The sequence below is a fragment of the Schistocerca cancellata genome, chromosome 1 (assembly GCF_023864275.1).
Source record: "Schistocerca cancellata isolate TAMUIC-IGC-003103 chromosome 1, iqSchCanc2.1, whole genome shotgun sequence".
NCBI lineage: Eukaryota > Metazoa > Arthropoda > Insecta > Orthoptera > Acrididae > Schistocerca > Schistocerca cancellata.
The window spans coordinates 760633662-760655329 of NC_064626.1; the positions used below are offsets into that span (position 1 = coordinate 760633662).

The 21668-nt window shown below is 39.4% G+C and overlaps 1 protein-coding gene across 8 annotated transcripts in view; it reads right to left on the bottom strand.

The window, feature by feature from the left end:
- Positions 1–21668, bottom strand: part of LOC126186395 (protein lap4) — a 535941-nt gene that overhangs the window by 44963 nt on the left and 469310 nt on the right. For all 8 annotated transcript variants that reach the window (XM_049928205.1, XM_049928206.1, XM_049928204.1 and 5 more), the window contains 2 exons: positions 10751–10847; positions 7228–7318 (listed from right to left, as the gene is read on the bottom strand). In XM_049928205.1, the coding sequence (XP_049784162.1) occupies positions 7228–7318; positions 10751–10847 (188 nt within the window). The remainder of the gene's footprint in view (positions 1–7227; positions 7319–10750; positions 10848–21668) is intronic.

Consider the following 21668-nt stretch of genomic DNA (forward strand, 5'->3'; position numbering starts at 1 on the left):
GAGAGAGGGAGAGAGGGAGAGAGAGAGAGAGAGAGAGAGAGAGAGAGGATGGGGGGAGGTGGAGGGGGGAGAGGGTCCGGCTGGCCTTTCCCTATGTGTGATGTCTGCAGAAAAGAAAAGATTTATGTAAGTGTTAATCCCCCCCCCCCCCCGGCCCCCCCCCAATCTGATGGAAGAGCAGATGGTTCTATAAATCCAATATTTCAGCAACTGATAAAAATATTTATTTATTTCAAAACAACAGCAACTGAAATTCGTTTTAGGTGTCACATTTGAGGTTATTCATATGTCTAGTTATGTGTGCTACTGGTAGCAGAGTAAAATGTGGTAAAACCAAAATATGGAATAATGACAATATTATGAAAAGGATAGATTGCTACTCACCATATAGCGAAGATGTTGAGTCACAGACAGGCACAACAAAAAACTGTCAAACAAATAAGCTTTCGGCCAAAATAGCCCTCACCGGAACTATACAACATATGTGCATATGGGCAAATGCAACTTTCATGCATATGATCACTGTCTCTTGGTGCTGAGGCCAGACTGTGAATAGCAGTGCACAATGGGAAAAGTAATCTGGACTGGGGGTGGGGGGGTTAACGAGGACGCTGTAGTGGGGTGGGATAAAAGGATATGGCTGGGGGATGGTGAAGTGCTGCTTGTGGGAGCATACAGGGACAAGGTGGAGAGATGGTACAGCAGCTAGGTGCAATCGGGACGACAGATGGAGAAGGGAGGGGGAGTGGGGAGCGGGGGAAGGGGGGAGGGGGAGTAGTGGAAAAGAGAGAAGTAATAAGAATTTGGGTGCATTGGTGCAATAGAGGGCTGTGTAGAGCTGGAGTGGGAAGAAGATAGGTGGGTTAGGACAATGATTAACAAATGTTGTTGCTGGCCATTCATGTGGACAGACAGCTTGTTGGTTGTCATGCGCACATAGAATGCAGCACAGTGTTTACAGCTTAGCTTGTAGATCACATGACTGGTTTCAGAGGTAGTCCCGCCTCTGATCGGATAGGTGATTCTTGTGACCAGACTGTAGTTGGTGGTGGTGGGAGGGGGTATGGGATCGGTCTTGCATCTAGGTCTATTACAGAGGTATGAGCCATAAGGCAAGGGATTGGGAGTGTGAGTTGTATAGGGATGAACAAGGATACTGTATAGGTTCGGTGCGCGATGGAATACCTCTGTGGGAGCAGGTGGGAAGGATAGTTGGTAGAAGATTCTTCATTTGAGGGCATGATGAGAGATAGTCGAAACCTTGCCAGAGAATGTGATTTTGTTGTTCCAGTCCTGGATGGTACTGAGTCATGAAGGGAATGCTCCTCTGAAGTCAGCCGGTGAGACTTTGGGAGTTGGGAGGTGACTGGATAGATAAAACATAGGAGATCTGTATCTGTAAGAGGTTGGGAGAGTAATTATGGTCAGTGAAGGCCTCAGTGAGAGTGAGATCCTTGGTATATTGTGCGAGGGACTGCTCATCGCTACAGATGTGACAGCCACAGCTGTATGGAAGAGGCTTCTTCATACGGAATAGGTGGCAGCTTTCGAAGTGGTACAAATATGTTTGGAATAGGTGATTCAACTGGCTGGACAATATACTGTGTTAAAAAAAAAGGGGGGGGGATGTTTGTAGTGGTGCCAAATCTAAAGGCTGGTACCACTCTGGAAGTCACATGTGTTTCTCCTTAATCTGTTAATTTAACAAATTTTTTCCCCAAATTACATTCCAAGAAACTATATTTTTTTTTTATAAATGAAAAAATCATCTTATAATAAATGACATCATAAGTTTCGGGGTAGCTATGAAGTCTAATCATGTATTTCACAATGGTGTCCCATGAACATAAATCTTGGATGAGCTGGCTGGAGCACAGTGGATGTATATATCTTCTACCACTGGCAAGCATTCGTCACTGAACTGACGAAATGCTGTCACTTTCAGTCTCTAATGAAGTAGCATCACATTCCTCTTCACTTTCTGAGCTGCTAAGTTCAATGTCAAACTCTGGATTACTATATCCATCCTTTTTCAAGAGCACTGCCTAGATAACAATACAGAAGAGCATCTAAAAGCACACATTTTGTTGTAGAGTAGCCAAAGCTACGAACATTAAAGACAAATCTAGTGCCCAACCCCAATCTAAACACACAGTCAGGCTACAAATGTAGTAACAGGTGTTCTCTAGCAGCAGAACACTTAACTGTTAGTACTGAAATGGTTATAAGCAAGATTTCATTTTTTTTTTAAATATTTTATGTTGTCCTAGTATACTCGGGATTTTAGGTTTCTGTCAAAACAATAAAAACAAGATAATTCTGTTTTTTAAGTTAAGGGATTAATTTTATTCCCTCACTCAGTGAGTACATTACAATATCCAGTCATTAAATAGCAGTGGTATTTTAGTAACGAATAATCCCACATTTTATTGTTACATTAAGCACAACCAAAACAGTCAGTAGTTCCAGAGTTTTTAAACGCAAGATTTTGTAGTATATTTTCCTGTTTTATTTTTGTTACACTTTTTGTACTTCAAAATAATTCAAAGAAGAAATTAAATGACACAAAAGTGCTGTTAGAAACGCGTAACACCTGAAGTGAAAAGCAACTCTGAGTGCTGACTTTCGGCCTGAGACTGTGCACAGTACCTTCAAATTTTTGTTTCCTCATCTGCTGTTCTTTACTTTTCCCAAATTTTGCTGTAGTACACAACAGAATTATATAAGTTAGTTACACTCTACCCATCAGAAAGTGACATAAAAGATATAATGTTAACCAACCTTGCCTGCCAATGGCATTGATCATGACTTTTACCTAAAAGGAAGGATAAAGTAGGGGCAGAAGGAGGGGAAAGAAAGAAAGAAAGAAAGGAAGGAAGGAAGGGGGGGGGAGGGAGAGGGAGGGAGGGAGGGAGGGAGGGAGAGAGAGAGAGAGAGAGAGAGAGAGAGAGAGAGAGAAAACAGGAGTTGGGGGGGGGGGGGGGGGTTGCAGGAGGAAAGAGTGATTACAATAATTTAAAAAAACATATAAATAGAGTAAATAATAGTAAAACCCAGAATATTTAAAGAATCAAGTTCCCATGTATACAACAGCTTCAAATATCTGATCATTTCACAAATGCGTTAACATGTTAAATATTTGTCTTCAAGCAGGTAAGTGAAAAAAAAAAGTTAGAAAAGGTTTGAAATTATGCTTAACATTTATCAGACCTCACCAAGTGCTCTCATTAAGAAACAAGGGATGAATACAGTCTGGATAATCTGCACCTCATTTTAAGCAAATTAAGTTTTCACACATCTCAATGTTTATGATTTTGCAGGTACATTCAATGGTACATGTTGGTGCTATCTGCAAATTGTGTTGTGAAGCGAGTCGGTTGAACAGAATTAGTAAGTTAAAATGTCACACCCAATGTAGCAGGTTTAATACATGAACAGCGAAAATATAGTAACTGGTAAACTTTTTTCCTTTCATCATTTTGCGGAGGGGGTGTCAGTGAGAAAAAGTTTTATAAAGATTTGAAATTATGTGTACAATCTGTTGGAAGTTGTGGAGTGCTCTCATTGTCAAATGCTGATGGATGTAAGACCAGATATATGTACACTGTAACCTACACTGTCTGAAGACAAATGCGCAGTTTCTAACAATAATATCTATGGTCCTGCGCTAAATTTAAACATAAGGTTACACCTCTTAATGAGTGTTTTATAAAAGCATTTTAAATCTTTAGATTGTGTCAATAACTACCCAAAATACTGAAAATCAAATTTTTGTTATCCTGGAAGCTCTTTGAGAGGCAACTTGCATCTGGTACTAGGTTCTGGGATAGCGATCTGGTAACATAGATTATTGTGTAAATTATGAAATAGTACACACACATAAAATGTAAATAAATGAACTGGAAACACAGAGGGCATTTGTTAGTGGGGCTTAGGCCCAGGACGGTGGACGCATCCAAATGGCCCGTGTGGTGCAGAATGCACTCTGGTCCCTAAGAGTCATGCAATAGAGCAAGCTCAGCAACTGGGTACTGGGTATCTAAAAGACAGATGGTTCTTCTGTGTCCACTCAGACTCAATGGTGAGCACTCCTAAATAAAAAAAGCTGTGCTGAAAACTTATATCCTCTTGCCCTCTGGCAAATACAGCTTGCACTTCCAAACTACTCAGAAGGAACCTCCTTGTAAACCAGTACCAGGCAGAACTCAATACATAACCATTTTATGTACGGCATTATGCGACACCTCAATCGAAACGCGAAACAGTGGAAGAAGAGCTTCAGAGAATGTTGCGGATGGGAGTAACAGAAAGGTCAACTAGCCAATATAACAACCCACTGTTCATTGTGGAAAAAAGGAATGGCAATGTCACAGTAGAATTTTGAACAATTCCTCCAAAAGCTTCATGGGGCAAGAGTATTCAGTAGTATAGATCTCAGAGGGGTACTGGCAGGTTCCCCCCTACATAAGGGTACATATGTATTATGTTTCTTCTTTCCCATATAGTGATATGTTTTTAATTTAAAAATTTCTTATTACTCCTGCTTATTGATTGTGCACCGGTAATTTTTTGTATTGGTCACTTAGTAACTGAATTCAACTTAGAGGAGTTTCACTGTTTTTTTTTTTTTTAATTATTAGCCTATGTGTTTATTATGTCAGACAGAACACTGTCATGTAATATATATAATATGTATATAAATACAATAATAAGGGAATGATACTTATGACCTCTCATCCTATTAGCAAGTATGTTAATTGGTATCAATGGCTACAACTTAGTGTGCAAACAGTGCAACCTGCAATTTTCTTATCGTCTCACCATATAATTGTTCATACCAGACACAGGACAGTCTTTAGTGTTGAGTGGCTCCCCTAAACCTGCTTGCACATCCATATACACAATTTCAGGCAAGCCAGCAGGAGTGTGAAGCAGAAATAATACAACTACTACAGAAGAACCAGGTACATGGCATGGACATATCACTAGGAAAGCTATTTATGGTAGGGCTAAAGACATCTCAACTGATGGAAAACTATGTTTTCTACCTTATTTTGCGCTAGCAAAAAATGGACCTTTAAGGCCAGAGACAAGTGGTGTATAGATGCATTTGAGCTGTGTGTGAAAGACGAACTGGTGTCCCCATTATTGAGAAATATAGTATGTCCAGGTGCCGTTCATCCCGTATCAGCCAAAATATTCTTAAGTTCTTTGGCCAGATTGTTAGAAGAGAGAGAGAAAATCTAGAGAAAATAATCATGGAAGGAAAGACGGTGGGGGGGGGGGGGGGGGGCCAAGAGATGAAGGGGGAGACAGTGAGCCTGTGGATAGATCAAATCAAAAAACATCTCCAGGCTCAATTTTCAGCAGTCTCTAAGAGAAGCTGGTGGCTCTCTGGGACAAAAAACTTGGTTCAAGGGGTCCCGACACTCAGCAACGAGTCCAATGATTAGTGATGATTAGCAGTAAGATATAATACAGAAAAAAATAATAATTATGAAACACCAAAATACTTCATGTCAAGATATCAAAAAAATTGTGACAAAAATTCTTCTACTCCATGTACAGATGGTTGCAGCTAGTTTGAAAACCATTAAAATAATTTTCCTAAGAATTCAGGAATTTGATTTGATAATCCTTTGAAGTCTTAGAAGGCATTTTGTTGCTCCTGAAAACAACAATAATTCTTTTATTTGCCTCTCACTATAAACAAATACACTTGAACTGAATGTAATTACTGTTGTGCTACCAATAGGATGCACAAAATTGCAAGGTAGGCAAAACCTTGTCAACTCATCATCATTAGATGGCTTTACCTGAAATGTAATTATGAAAAAAAAAAAAGAAAAAAAAGAAAAAGAAAAAAAAGAAAAGGAACCAAGAGCTCAATAAGTGCCACACTGAAATATCAGCACCATATGGAGTGCCAAGGAGAACCATGAAGTACTACATTCTTATGTACCTCCATAGACATACAAAGCAACAACAGAAAATGAAATAACTGTCAGTATAAGTACTGCTTTTGGTTATGCAAATACACTGCTTATAAACAGTTAGTTTAACTTTATTATGGTCTGAAATAAGAGACACCAATTAAAGGATAACAGATGGAACTGAATTTGAAAGAAATATGTTTTATTGATGGTGACTAAGTGCTGAAAATTGAGTTGCTGCAGTTACAGAAATATAAAGTAGTAATTCAGCTTGAAAGGTAAATACATGATTTACTATTTACGAATTCCCTTGAGAGAATTCAAATGACAATAATCTGATATATCACTATTCTCATCATTTTTTATGATGTCACTGATACGCAGCAACACCTTTCAGTATTACATTTAAATCCAACGTGGTTTCCTATGAAGTCACCAGGTTAGTTGTAATAACAACAGTAATAGATTACAATCAGATATAAGGCATCAAACCTGGGATACTTGAAATTTGTTTATTGCACACTTTTTATGCAGATGATGCACCTTTCTTTGAGTGGTTCCCTGAAGGCCATTACAAACCATAAAAACTGTGCAGGAAATGCACTATTTTAATCCTTGTGGCTGTGCACATGTGTATAAAGTGCACCAAACACAAATAAAATTGTTTTCCACTTTGCTGTTTCACAATGGAGAGCTTCAGCTAACACAGTGATAAATTGTGCTGTCATATGTCCAAAAGAGAAACAGTAAAATAAAATAAACAACAAGCTATGTCATAAAAAATGTATTATCCATGCAAGAAAATGATCCACATTACAAGTTAGCATCACAATCCCACAATGAAGCAATTGTCTGTACGAGATAATGAGTAATCAAATAAGAGGTTGGCTAGGATCTGATGCAACTACATTGTGGTTGGCTGGGATCTGACGCATTGTTTAAGGCTTCGAGTGGGGCATTTGTCATTACTTTGGGATGTGGGATATCACCCGACCATAGCAACAGACTGATTAATGAAAGTTTATTTCATTATGATTTAATAAAACAGTGCTTTGGTGTATATTATAAAGGTTTATTTTATCACTGTTTAATTAATCTAAGATTGCACTATGTTTTTGCTCTTGCATGTTTGCCTTAGTACAATAAAGACAGCTGTTCTTTACAATTATAAGGAGTATGCAGTGCTCCCGCTCATGTTACGAAAATTGGTGCACCTGCTCAAGGAACAGAGCTATTTATGCAGAATCGCTACATCAACTAATTCTAAATAATAGTCTAGTATCCAAGTAGTTACCTCCTGCTGCAGCTTCTCCTTCAGCCTTCGTTCAGCCTTTGCTGTGTGGATACTTCCAGCAGCACTGGTTCCCGAAACACTTTTGATGACTCTGGATGAAAATATATACTGGTTATGTAAACTGCTTCTGACATGTTATTTACAAATTCTGATATATCCAATCTAAATTCAGAAGCATTTTTTGACAATTATTTTATAAAGAAAGGGGGTGAGGAGAAAGGGGGTGAGGAGAATGCATCCAAAAACATAGTTTTCTTGTAACCATTGGAAAATTGTGGTACCGAGAAATACCTACATGAAGCTAAAGAGAACATATGCGTACCGAATACAGACTGCATGCACACAAACAGAGCAATCAATTACTTAACCAAATAGGAGCCATCACATTTGGAGGCAGATTGCTGTAGCAAAGATTATGTTTCTTGAAGAAGGGTTGGTGGAGGAAGGGAAAAGTATCAAAGCTGAGATGAATTATACGAGAGGTATGATGAAACTAAGAATCATAAGCAACAGTAGTCACAGGAAAACCATAGCAAAACAAAACAAAAATGAACAGTAAACAAGTATGGGAACACAACATGGTTGATAACATAGCTGGGACAGAAAAGACTGTAAGGAGAGAAAATAGATGTGAGACTAGATGAAATGTAGGGAAAAAGAAAAGTATCAAAGGTATACTGAATCATATTCTAAAATCAGTTATGACTATATTTTCCCTTTTTACAAAATTCTGCTAGGCCTTGATGCTTTGCAAGTCAGCACGTCAATGAAGATAGTATATCAAGACAATATGCACAGGTGACAGGAGAACTGATCAAGTATGCCACATTGCAGCAATCAATTCCACTGGTATGCAAAAACTTAAGCAAAACTTAGGATGATCAACCCATATGTTAGAAAGAGCTTATCACAATTACATATCTAATTATTTAGTGGCATTGCACCTGATTTACATGAACACCTTATTCCAGTAAAAGTAGTTACATGCATGTTAAAATTAACTAACAGTGCTTATGAAAATCAAGTCACAGTTACCTACAAACAAAATACCCGGCACTATTTTTCAGTTCCCATTTCCTGGGTCTCTCATATCAATACCCATCATTTAATTGAATACAAGTAGTACTTATGTAATTTGGAGAATGGTACATTTTGCACTTTATGAGCACAAGCATGTGGAAAGTAATATCAGATTCTGTGTCATCTTGTTGGTTTCTAAAAACATGTTATCCACAGATCATCAAACAAAGTGTTTCCTTTTGACCACTGTTTCCATTGTAGTCTCCTCAGCAGCATTTATCAATCTAAACATTTTAATTCACTCGATTTGTTCCAAACTGATGTTAATTTTTCCATTCCCATGCAAATTCAATTCACTAAATCCGTATTACACACTGCTGAAGATTTTTTATTATTATTTTTTTTAAAGGAAAAAAAAAGAGGAGGGAGAGAGAGAGAGAGAGAGAGAGAGGGAGAGAGAGAGGGAGAGAGAGAGAGGGAGAGAGAGAGAGAGAGAGAGGACGGGGGGTGGGGGAAGGGGACAAAATTGCTTTCTTTCTCATCTCTCCAATGTGTGTGCTACTATTTTATGTTCCACAGTAGTGTGCATTACCCCTGATTTTGTTACTTTTTGTTAGGGTTTAGCCTTTCCTCTTTCAACAACATATTAATCCATGATCATTCATTGGATAACAAGGGTGTTTTTGGGGACACACAAGTTGCCCAAATGGTGTCCAACTGAAAGACTTGCACTAGGCCCAATGAGCCACATGAAATTACAATATAACCCTGCTTTTACATTCCCAGAATTAACGTTTTCTCACCGTTTACAATATTTTTTGTTGGTCTCATCAAATTTCATATGCCCATGATGTTAATTTGTACCCAATTTTGCGTCAACATATGTATCATTTCCCTGTCATTTAAGCATTACAAAAAATGTCTGTGGAGAAAAAAATGATGCTGGCTGTCCCGTAGTGTTTACAAACATTATGTGGTTAAGTTTCTCGATACCAATGCACTCAACTCAGTGGATTTGAACTGGTAAACGTGTAAAAGTTTGAACAATTTGTGCCCTATCTGCTGCCACTGCCAAGCTCTACCTGGCGTGGTCGCTAATGGCAATAACTAGGCTCATTCTAGTGAACATATTGTGACCAATCACAATCATTTACAAACTGTCTCTACTGCGCAAATGCAGTTTCATGATTGTTGTGATCATCGTGACACCTTTTAGCATGTTTCAGTGTATGGCCACTTGGAGCACTAGCTGATACCATCATTCACTTTGTGAAGCTCAAATATTTTTAGTTTAAACACAGTGTGGCTTACGTGTTTTATTCATGCTGAGCAAACTGTGTTTCAAAAATTTATTCTCGTTGTCAAGTGTAGTATTCACGTATGTATTTTTTGTGATGTTACACAAACAAACAATGTGAGTGATAGTTTGTGTGTGTGTGTGTGTGTGTGTGTGTGTGTGTGTGTGTGTGTAAGTGTGTCATGCTAAGCGTGAAACAATATGTAAGTAGTGCAGTATTTCATTATTTAAATAATGAATGACAGTTTTTGGCTTTCAAAAACATCAATTATGACATGTGAAATTGAGTCAAACATTCCTACTTCCCAGACAGTTATAAGTCCCAATTACATCAGCGGTTTTTATTAGATAATAAACCTTAATTAGATAATAAACATGTCCCTGAAAGTCTTTTGATGCCTGTCATCTACATATATGATACATAATGTGCAAGGGGGTATCCTATATGTAACTTTTACAGTATAAAACATTATTTCCCAAAATTTACATTTTCCTGCATTTTACGCCATTTTTTAGAAGTCCCTTGAAAAGCGTAAAAGGGGGGGGTTTCACTGTATTTCGAAAATGTGCAACTACCACTGAAGAGTGTATGATACTTATTAGACAGTGCCGTGTCAATGTCTATGATATGAGGGCAAAACTCTGACTTGCAAATTTTTTGTTTGTAACCTTTTTTCTCTCCATGCAGATCTAGCACAATAAATGAAAAATTTTTCAGTGGAGGCTCATCAATCTGTTTACCTTCCAAGATTATGAGCAAGATGAATGCAGGAAAATGTATAAGTAGTGTATGAAGGTACAGTCTTCTCCCTGGAATATTGTGGCCATGTGAAAATGTTTCAAGTAGTATTACATGCAGGAAAAATTACATAAGGAATGATAATTATCTACAATTCTCCACTGTAGGACAATCAGTGCCTTGAAATGTTATTTTAATATAATAAAGTAAGAGAATAAAGGGAATTTATGAACAGCCTATGTGGTAGTACTTTGGTTCAATTTTAATAACTAGATTAGTGGTGAATGTAATAGTTACATTGTTAGTATTATTAGTGTTAAAAGGACAATTATCTGAGGAATTGTAGCATATCTTCAGTTATGTAATTGTTTAATACCTAACACTGAAACATTCAATTTCAAATAAAAGGTCATTACTACATGCATTCTTCTAGATCACCTACTGATGAACTAAGATGTATTTCTCACCTCTCCTGTAAGGCATCATCAAAATCATCATCATCTCCATCATCCAACTGTGTCCAGCTCTTAAGTTCATGTCTTGACAAGGATGCAATTTTCTTCTCTGTGAAGTGGAGAAAACATCTTTTCTTAGAAGCTTTAACTGCATAATAATTTTATTTGAATTTATATCTAATCTGCTACACTGCCAGCACTGAACTCCAATACCCATGCTTTCCACCATTCAGGTACTCATTTTTCTTCCTTCTTTTCTCTTCTTTCTTCCTTCCTTCCATCTTGGTGTTTTGCCAGGAAATATAGCCAACATCATGCAGTCATTATTACACATTTTTTAGCAAAAACAGTCACTTGCTTTGTTGTTAACGTGTTTAAGAAAATAAATATGGTGGGAAAATTAGATTCCAACGTTACGCCGAGGCCATTAGCAATAGACAACAAATATTGATCAGGTCAGGAGCAGGCAATGATTCAGTTGAGACCTTTATTACAGAAACATCACAACACTCACCGGAAACAATTCGGGAAGACAATAACAAACTTTAATCTGGATGGCTGAAAAAGAATCTGGACCCAGTTCCTCCAGAATATGTATCTACAGTATTGTTTCAGTATGTTCAAATGAGACTAATATGGGGAAGGAAATTGGTCATGAATCTGTTTAGGGAATCACTCGACCAGTCTGCTCTAGTGTGTTAGAGATCATATGGATAAATATCAGGATGGGAAGTTTTGAATGCTGCTACTGTTCAATATAAATCCAGTTCTTAATTTCTGCATCTTGCTCAATATAAATAATTGAAGGCACATCTTTCCACTCATTATCATACTTGTTCTTTCATCATTTATTACAGATAGTACAGGGTGTATACGGGGACAAGGGAAAAAAATTCCCGGATTATTCCCGGATTTCTCCCGGATATCCCGTTGTAAAAAATATTGAAAATACACTTTGTCTGTGCTAAGTGACAGTAGGTTTTCCGTAGATTTTCCCTCGGAACTGTAAAATTTATCAATCCTTTGAATGGTTAACGTTTTATATAATCGCATAGAACTTCCTGAAAAAAAAAAGACGGAGCAGAGAAGTTTTGGAGAGACTTTTAATAAAAATAAGGAGAGAAGTTTTGGAAAGACCTTTGATTTGCAGCAACATATACGCTGCATATTTTTGTATTACGAAAGTATAAATTAGAATTGCACCAAACACAGCTTGTTAGTTTCCGGAGCGTTGCAACCGAGGTTGTGATGTCCTTTTGTAAGCGAGTCATATCTCAAGCCACGAGATCTCGCCAGCCGATGACAGCAGCTATTCAGAGCATAGGGCACGTGTTATAGTCAGCCACTAGCAAGATTACTGGTTACATAGCGCGAACACACAAGAGGAAAAGTTAACGGTTTACATTAATGTACACAGTACCGTATATCAACAAGAAAAGCTAAGCTTTCACGTGTAATATTGGTCTTTTTTTGGTGTGATATACTTTAAGATACATCACACAAATGTGCCAGTAAATTTAAAATTGTGACATAAATGCCTCGGCTCGAAATTCTTGAAGTGGCTGGTCCTCAAACTGTTCAGTTTCGAACGCTCTGTGATTTAGATATCCATCCCACTTTCACACACGTAACATAATTCATCTTGCGTAAAAAGAAATTTACTTTGAAAGTAACGCTTTTCTAACCACTGTTCGCAATACTGTTAGTTATAGGTTCGATTTACCAGTTGCCAGAGAGCGCCAAAAACGAATTATTGTGCGTGTGCAACTGCAGTGGTGTAGGAAGCCCGCATGTTCGTGTGTCTAAAGCACTAAGAGAGCTTACACTACACCATAAAAGAAACAGGGCATCAGAGGATACTCCAAAAGGCATCAAAATTTCGTGAATCATACTAAAATGCATAATTTGGCTTGAAGTGCACATTGGTTTTTTCCAGATTCACAATGAAGTAGGTCCTATCTGATATTAAGCTTTTCAGTGTGGTTTTTGGGATGTAAATTTTCTTGGAGTACCAGTACTCTACGATCTCATGTTTGGTTCTTTACTATGGCATAATGCCATACATGGCAGAAGATGATAACGTGCACTTGAAATTCACCGAACAGTTGGAAGTACCCAAAGTTGTTAAATGAAACCTTCGTTTCAAATAAAATGATTGCCTCAGCGGAATTTCTTTAGCAAACTTGCAAAAATAACTTCATTCTTCTGCAAGGCGATTAATGCTTGACTGCTACTAACTTGGAAAGAAAATAAAATCAGAAACTGAAATTAATAATATATTTTTGCCCTCTGTAATTATGTGAATGCATTTTAATTCACTTGATAGCTCCCGGCCACAGAAATCCGTTTTGTTTTCATTTGACGTGGGAGCTGTACACGAAGATAAGCAGCGAAATCACTTAACGTAAACACGGGTCACGTGGAGACTAACCCCCTCCCCACTACAACTCAGACAACTCTGTGCAAGCGCGAATCTGGCAGCTAGGGCGCGCGAGAAAAATTTTTCTCGTTTGCATCTGGCTGCTTGCCGCTACTACCGATGCAGCTAACAGCCAAACTTGAAGAAGCGGGAAGCGAGAGAAGGTACTGCTTATACGCGAGTCAAATGCGCATGCGCAACAGACCGCTGGCAACTGGTCAAACGAACCTAATGTGAACAGTTGTGACATCATGCTCATAGCAAGCAGTTTATTGTTACGAAGAATTAACAGTCTGCGCCCTACGGCCATTAACATATTTTTGCTATCTGTAGACACTTGTGTGTGCACGGTGTTTTGTTGTCGTAAAATGAACATTTCCTTTGCCACTACAGTTTTATTTTTTTCCCTCTCAACATATTTTATTACTGCAGTATCATTCTCCAGTAGCAGGATACAATAACATTATTTGCTAGAGAATCAATTCTGCAGTCAAAACTACAAAAATGTAACTGAAAGCTAAAACAATTAAAAATTCCCGGAATTCCGAAAAATTCCCGGGTTTTTCCCGGTTTTCTCCCGGATGAAAACATTCCCGGGTTTTTCCCGGAATTCCCGGTTGTCCCGGATCGTATACACCCTGTAGTACTACATGCAAGAAAAATTATGGAAGGAATGATCATTATTTACATTTCTGCTTTGTAGCAAAAACAGAGACCTGAACTGCTGTATTACAAGAAGAAAGTGCCCGAATAAAGCAAATTTATAAACAGCTACCTACATACATGGAATTACTCTGCAGTGAGAAATAAACAGCTTTCAGATTTTGGTGGATACGTTTTAGTGCTAGTTCGTACCTGCCGTTTTCTTAGAAACTGGTATTAGGGGAAGTATCCAGATGGTACGTGTGGTGAAACAGGCACCAAGATCATGATCGACATGTTGTAGAGCATGCTCTGCAACAGGATACTGTGTGTTTCTAGTATACACCTTCTGCTTATACCCATTCATCCTAATTGATAATTTGGTGGTAGTCACGCTGATGTAAAAGGCCAAACGGTGTTTACATAACAGCTGGTACACGACGTGTCATTTCACAGGTGGCTCTCCTTTTGATAGTATATGTTTTGCCAGTTATAGGGCTGGTATACATAGTGGCAGGTGAGTGCATATGGCAAGTCTTGCAGGGGGGACAGTCACAGGGGTAGGAGCCATAGGTACGGGAGATGTGTGCAGATGGAGCATAGGGTCTGACTAGAATTTTGCCGAGATTGGAAAGGTGATGAAAAGTTATTCTGCAGTGTGTTTAAAATTAGTTGCGACTTTTGACAGTTCAGTGTGGAATGAGAGGAGGGAAGCAAGTTGCCAGTGTGAGCTGGGTGCATCGGCAGCTGACTGCGTGAACAGCAAGCCGCACAAGCTGGCCCACCTGCGATCTTTCTCAAATGACTGTAAATAAACTATCAGCTAAAAACATCTGATTCTCGCACATCGCAGCTTCATGATGAACTGCATATCATTACGTTAATGTTCATAGTTTTTGTGATACTTCAATATTACTGCAAGAAATTCCTAAGGTTTACAGTGAAAAATAAGGATCGCTACGAATTTGCATTTCGTGCGTGTTAGGTCGTATGTTGACTCATATGAAATGTAGAAACATACTGAATTATTATTTAAACTTGAAGGGATCTGTCTGCAGTCTCGAGAAATGGAATGTAAGTAAACCACTCCCTCATGAAAGCACACACCAATGAAAAATTCAGGAAGAAACATTTATGAATCCCACTTATCAAATAAACCTTTCAATGTATCGAAACGAGATTTTGGCAAATGATAGCACACAAAGAGCGCAGTATTTTGCTATATAATTAATATGTGAAACTTTCATATCTGTCACAATAATCAAGCAATTACTGATTTTTTCAGTGAAATAATGTAATTTTTAAGGACCATCGATAGCTGGTGAAATGAGAACGGCTGTGGGTTTTGTGACAATGTAAGTAAAGTCAAGCGTTTATTTTATTCTGAGAATGGGCTGTTTCATGAACAACTGACCCTACGTTCCCTCAGTTACTAGTTTAATAACATATTCATGATTCTGTCGCAATTTCAACTGCGTTAGAATATTAATGAGATGTGTATTTGTAAACTATGCTCCGTTTTGAGAAAAGAAGCAGATTTTAACATGGCAACAAGAGAAGTTACGTATTACTCAAAATTCAACATAGGCCATCGTGAAACCATCTCTCCTCAACTCTATGACAACTTGAGACCCATCCTGTGGTGCGACACTTGAAATGGCTTCTTTTTTCAGCATTTTATTCTCACTGAGCGTATTCTCAGCCGGATTTAATTAGTGTGATATGGACGAAACCTGATTGAACTATGCCCTTCAACGTCAGCCAGTTTGTCGACCTGGTACTGTGGAAGTTCCATTAACTTCACCTTATACATGCTACGTTCAACTTTATCCAGTGGAACACTTCTTTGTACCCAGAGCAAAATATACGCTTTCATCCACTGGATTGTTGTAGCTTTATCCACCACAACAGATTGGTATGGTGCAATGTTAATTAATATTGTCGAATTCAGAGGAATATTTTGTGGCAGAACATTATTTTCAAATCCATTGAATGTGTCCTTAAGATCCATTTCCATTGTAAATATAGCGTTTCCAGATGTGGTGCACTGTTTTTATTAATACAAATCCAACACAATACAACTGGTCACAATATCTGATGATGGATGGCATAACACTTCAGCGCCAGAAAACAGCACACACCAATGAGAGATTACGAACTTAGAAGCATCTATTGCATGACACCACATGGTAGTAGGTATCCACGGTGTGGTAACAGAGGCGCTTTACCAACCGAACCGCTGGCGGTGGAGTAGGGAAAGCCTGCTCGCCACTGGTGTTACCTGGGCAATGGCGTCACATCCCCTCCACTGAGTGAAATGTCAAAAGTAACAACTAATTTAAAATGCACTATAGGTGTGGTGGGCAAACTCTCAGACAGGAAGGATTTCATTTCACGGCATGATTTTAGGAAGTCATGGTCTTGTCAAAGTAGCTGATTAATACATTCCAGACCAGTGGTGCACTCCGAAGTTGTTTTTTGGAGGGATCAGCAGTACCAGGGTTGGATGCGATGACCCGGGAAATCTAGTTTTGAACTCATGTGGTGGCGTAATTACGTCCAGTGAAGGCTGAGATGAGAATGATGGTGTATTGCTGTAAAGAGTATGTACCTAAACAAATATGTTTGCCTTGAATGCTAAGGCTGTATGGGAGGGAATGTTTGATATGGAAAGGTTGGCAACTTTCAAAATGGAAGCACTCTTGTCTGTTGGTAGGTTTAATGTGGACAGAAGTGTGTAGCTGACCTTTGGTGAGAATGAAAGCAACATCAAGAAAAGTTACATGGGATTCAGAATAGGACCATAAGAAATTTAATTGGGAAAATATAGTTAGAGATTCCAGAATTTTAAGAGGTCAGCCTCACCATGAGTCCATATGGCAAAGAAATCATCAATTTATCTAAACCAAACCAGGGGCCAAAAGGGCTTATGGATCCCACAAAAGCCCCCTCCAGGCGACCCACCTGGCATAGGAAGGCACCATCCTGGTTCCAATGGCCATACCCTTGATCTGTTTGTGTGTCTGCCCCTCAAAGGTGAAGTAGTTGTTGGTAAGTACAAAGCTGATTAAGGTGAGTAGGAACAATGTCATAGTTTTGGAATCAGGTGGGCACTGACTGAGGAAATGTTCAGCAGCAGACAGACCATGTACATGGGGGACGTTGGTATAGAGGGAGGAGAATCAATGGTGACAAGCAAGGTGTGTGGTGGGAGTAGGATGGGCATGGATTTTAAATGATCTACAAAATGGCTGGTATCTTTGATAAAGGAGGGAAGTATTTGTAATATGGGTTGGAGGTGCTGATCAACTAACACAGATATACGTTTGGTGGGTGCTTTGAAGCCAGCAACTATAGGACAACCAGGACGATTGCGTTTGTGGATCTTAGGAAGAAGAAAAAATGTGGGGGGTGCATGTTTTGGGTGGGGTAAGAAATTCAATAACATGTCCTCAATTCTCATCACCAACCTGCCCTTAATTTATGTTAATTTCTTCATGTCTTACCCATCTACTTTTTACCACTCCTCCCTCTCCCACCTCCGCTTATGTACAACGCACTTAGCTTTCAACTCTTATTAACTCATGCATGATGTTTGAGCAGTAATCTCTGGGTTGCATATTACCCTATCTTCCACCTTTATGCTCTCAGGTTTTCAAATCTCATCCAATGCAGTCCACAGCAATCAGTATTTCCTTCTCATCCCATCCAGTAAGTCTCCCCTGACCCACAGTTATGGGTGACTTTACCAAAATCTACCCCTTTTTCTAGACCTCTACTGTCCTTTTCCTTCACCCCTCTCCCTTCCCCATCAACCTTTCTGCCTGAAAAAAGAGCCACTGCCTGTGAAAGATTTCTTTTATGTGCGTGTTCTGCCGCTGCTTGGTCAGTAGATTTTTTGTCTATCCAATAAAATTAAATTATTGGATGTGAATATAATAGAGGGAAACAGTCCACGTGGGAAAAATATATCTAAAAACAAAGATGATGTAACTTACCAAACTAAAGCGCTGGCAGGTTGATAGACACACAAACAAACACACACACACAAAATTCAAGCTTTCGCACCCTACGGTTGCTTCATCAGGAAAGAGGGAAGGAGAGGGAAAGACAAAAGGATGTGGGTTTTAAGGGAGAGGGTAAGGAGTCATTCCAATCCCGGGACCGGAAAGACTTACCTTAGGGGGAAAAAGTGACAGGTATACACTCGCTCACACACACACACACACACATACCCATCCGCACATACACAGACACAGGCAGACATTTGTAAAGGCAAAGAGTTTGGGCAGAGATGTCAGTCGAGGCAGAAGTACAGAGGCAAAGATGTTGTTGAAAGACAGGTGAGGTATGAGTGGCGGCAACTTGAAATTAGCGGAGGTTGAGGCCTGGCGGATAACGAGAAGAGAGGATATACTGATGGGCAAGTTCCCATCTCCGGAGTTCTGACAGGTTGGTGTTAGTGGGAAGTATCCAGATAACCTGGATGGTGTAACACTGTACCAAGATGTGCTGGCCATGCACCAAGGCATATTTAGCCACAGGGTGATCCTCATTACGAACAAACACTGTCTGCCTGTGTCCATTCATGCGAATGGACAGTTTTTTGCTGGTCATTCCCACATAGAAAGCTTCACAGTGTAGGAAGGTCAGTTGGTAAATCACGTGGGTGCTTTCACACGTGGCTCTGCCTTTGATCGTGTACACCTTCTGGGTTACAGGACTGGAGTAGGTGGTGGTGGTGGAAGGGTGCATGGGACAGGTTTTACACCGGGGGTGGTTACAAGGGTAGGAGGCAGAGGGTAGGGAAGGGGGTTTGGGGATTTCATGGGGATCAACTAAGAGGTTACGAAGGTTAGGTGGACGACGGAAAGACACTCTTGGTGGAGTGGGGAGGATTTCATGAAGGATGGATCTCATTTCAGGGCAGGATTGAGGAAGTCTTATCCCTGCTGGAGAGCCACATTCAGAGTCTGATCCAGTCCCGGAAAGTATCCCGTCACAAGGGGGGCACTTTTGGGGTTCTTACAAGTGGGGCACTTTTGGGGTTCTTCTGTGGGAGGATCTGGGTTTGAGGGGATGAGGAAGTGGCTCTGGTTATTTGCTTCTGTACCAGGTCGGGAGGGTAGTTGCGAGATGCGAAAGCTGTTTTCAGGGTGTTGGTGAATTGGTTCAGGGATTCCGGACTGGAGCAGATTCGTTTGCCACAAAGACTTAGGCTGTAGGGAAGGGACCGTTTGATGTGGAATGGGTGGCAGCTGTTATAATGGAGGTACTGTTGCTTGTTGGTGAGTTTGATGTGGACAGATGTGTGACGCTGGCCATTGGACAGATGGAGGTCAATGTCAAGGAAAGTGGCATGGGATTTGGAGTAAGACCAGATGAATCTGATGGAACCAAAGGAGTTGAGGTTGGAGAGGAAATTCTGGAGTAGTTCTTCACTGTAAGTCTGGATCATGAAAATGTCATCAATAAATCTGTACCAAACTTTGGGTTGGCAGGCCTGGGTAACCAAGAAGGCTTCCTCTAAGCGACCCATGAATAGGTTGGCGTACGAGGGAGCCATCCTGGTATCCATGGCTGTTCCCTTTAATTGTTGGTATGTCTGGCCTTCGAAAGTGAAGAAGTTGTGGGTTAGGATGAAGCTGGCTAAGGTAATGAGGAACGAGGTTTTAGGTAGGGTGGCAGGTGATCGGCGTGAAAGGAAGTGCTCCATCGCAGTGAGGCCCTGGACGTGCAGACTCTTTGTGTATAAGGAAGTGGCATCAATGGTTACAAGGATGGGTTTCCGGGGGTAACAGATTGGGTAAGGATTCCAGGCGTTCGAGAAAGTGGTTAGTGTCTTTGATGAAGGATGGGAGACTGTATGTAATGGGTTGAAGGTGTTGATCTACATAGGCAGAGGTACGTTCTGTGGGGGCTTGGTAACCAGCTACAATGGGGTGGCCGGGATGATTGGGTTTGTGAATTTTAGGAAGAAGGTAGAAGGTAGGGGTGCGGGGTGTCGGTGGGGTCAGGTGGTTGATGGAGTCAGGTGAATTTCAAGATGCCGCTACTCTGTACTTCCGCCTCGACTGACATCTCTGCCCAAACTCTTTGCCTTTACAAATGTCTGCTTGCATCTGTGTATGTGCGGATGGATATGTGTGTGTGTGCGCGCGCGAGTGTGTACCTGACCTTTTTTCCCCCTTAAGGTAAGTCTTTCCGCTCCCGGGATTGGAATGACTCCTTACCCTCTCCCTTAAAACCCACATCCTTTCGTCTTTCCCTCTCCTTCCCTCTTTCCTGATGAAGCAACCGTAGGTTGCGAAAGCTTGAATTTTGTGTGTATGTTTGTGTGTCTATCAACCTGCCAGCACTTTCGTTTGGTAAGTTACGTCATCTTTGTTTTTAGATATAAATTATTGGATATGTTTCATATGAAAATACATGTGGTTTTGCAGGCATTGTCTGAAAACAGGTACTGTAGAAGTATTGTGAAGATCGATGCAGCCATCTGTCCCGAGAAGAAGATCAGCTGAGGTGTTCATTACAATGAATATCTTAAGTGAAGTGTCAAAGAACAACATCTCTCGAAAGAAACATGCTCTGCTCGTTGCAACTTCAATGATGTTTGAACTGTCACTATAAAATTTAGTCAGAGAGCAGTGCAATATCCTGTTTATAAGTAACAGAAATCAAATGCCTACTCAACATGCGTCGTTTAGTATTTCCTATGCTCCCTCTAAATGATTCTGTCTCAATGTTCAGATAATATCTTTCATTCTATTAGTCTTTGTATCCCAGTACTGATCCATTTAGCTACTGCTCTTATTTTGGTGACTATGTTGAAGGGAAGATAATAATTTTACTTAGTCTCACTAGTACATTTTGGTGGTCAATTTGCATCAATGAAACTTTCACATAGGTTTTACAGATTTTCTCAATGTGGATGGAAAGAAATTTTGTTGGCCAAATCATAAGAACTGTTTTGTAAATTCTTAGAGATATGTGGAGAAGGGGACTGAAATTAATCACTAACAACAAACAATGCAAAGATAAACCAGAAACTTTGATCATAATATGTTTTTGCTCTAAGATCAGTTTTGGTTGTTGCCCCAGAATTTAAAAAAATCAATCTTTTCTTTTGTACTGGCAAATAATACACAACTGAAACGTTTGCATCTCAAAAGCACATCTTTTTAATTATATACAACTTTGTGCTGAACATACAAAATGTGTAACTTATGTCAAATTTAGTATCAACATAAAATAAATGCAATGAGTGATTGATAATTTCAGATCTTTAATGATAATATCAAACTTTCACCACTGCGAACTTCTCATTCCCATGTTTAAGTTTCATACCACATTCTCAATGTATTCTTATTTGTGGAATGAAAACTTCCAGATTTATCAACATGCTGCTTTATATATCCTTTACGGTCAAACTACCTAACACAGAAGTGGTAACTCTCAATTTTTACGTAATTTGCACCGACTTCTGTGCTCAACTATAGAGAAAATGCTATGCCCGCTCATACACTGAGATGTTATAACTGAACAGGTCATGTGGAAATACTTCATCTTCCATCAATTGTACATGAACATCGTGACAAATTTCAAGGACGTGTTCGAAAATTTGTTGTGGGAATACATACAACAACAGCAGAAAAACATCTTAACATTAAAATTATTGAGAAATTATTTACATGTTAATTTTCACAATTCCTTCACTTATTTCACATGAACTACTCCCACTAGAACTGTAAAATGGAAAAAATGTATTAAATATGTCGGTACAGTATCAAAACTCCTCACAGAATGGAAATAATGTAATGAGTAGAAGTAATAACTCACTGTATAGTAGAGTCACTGAGTTGTTGAAAG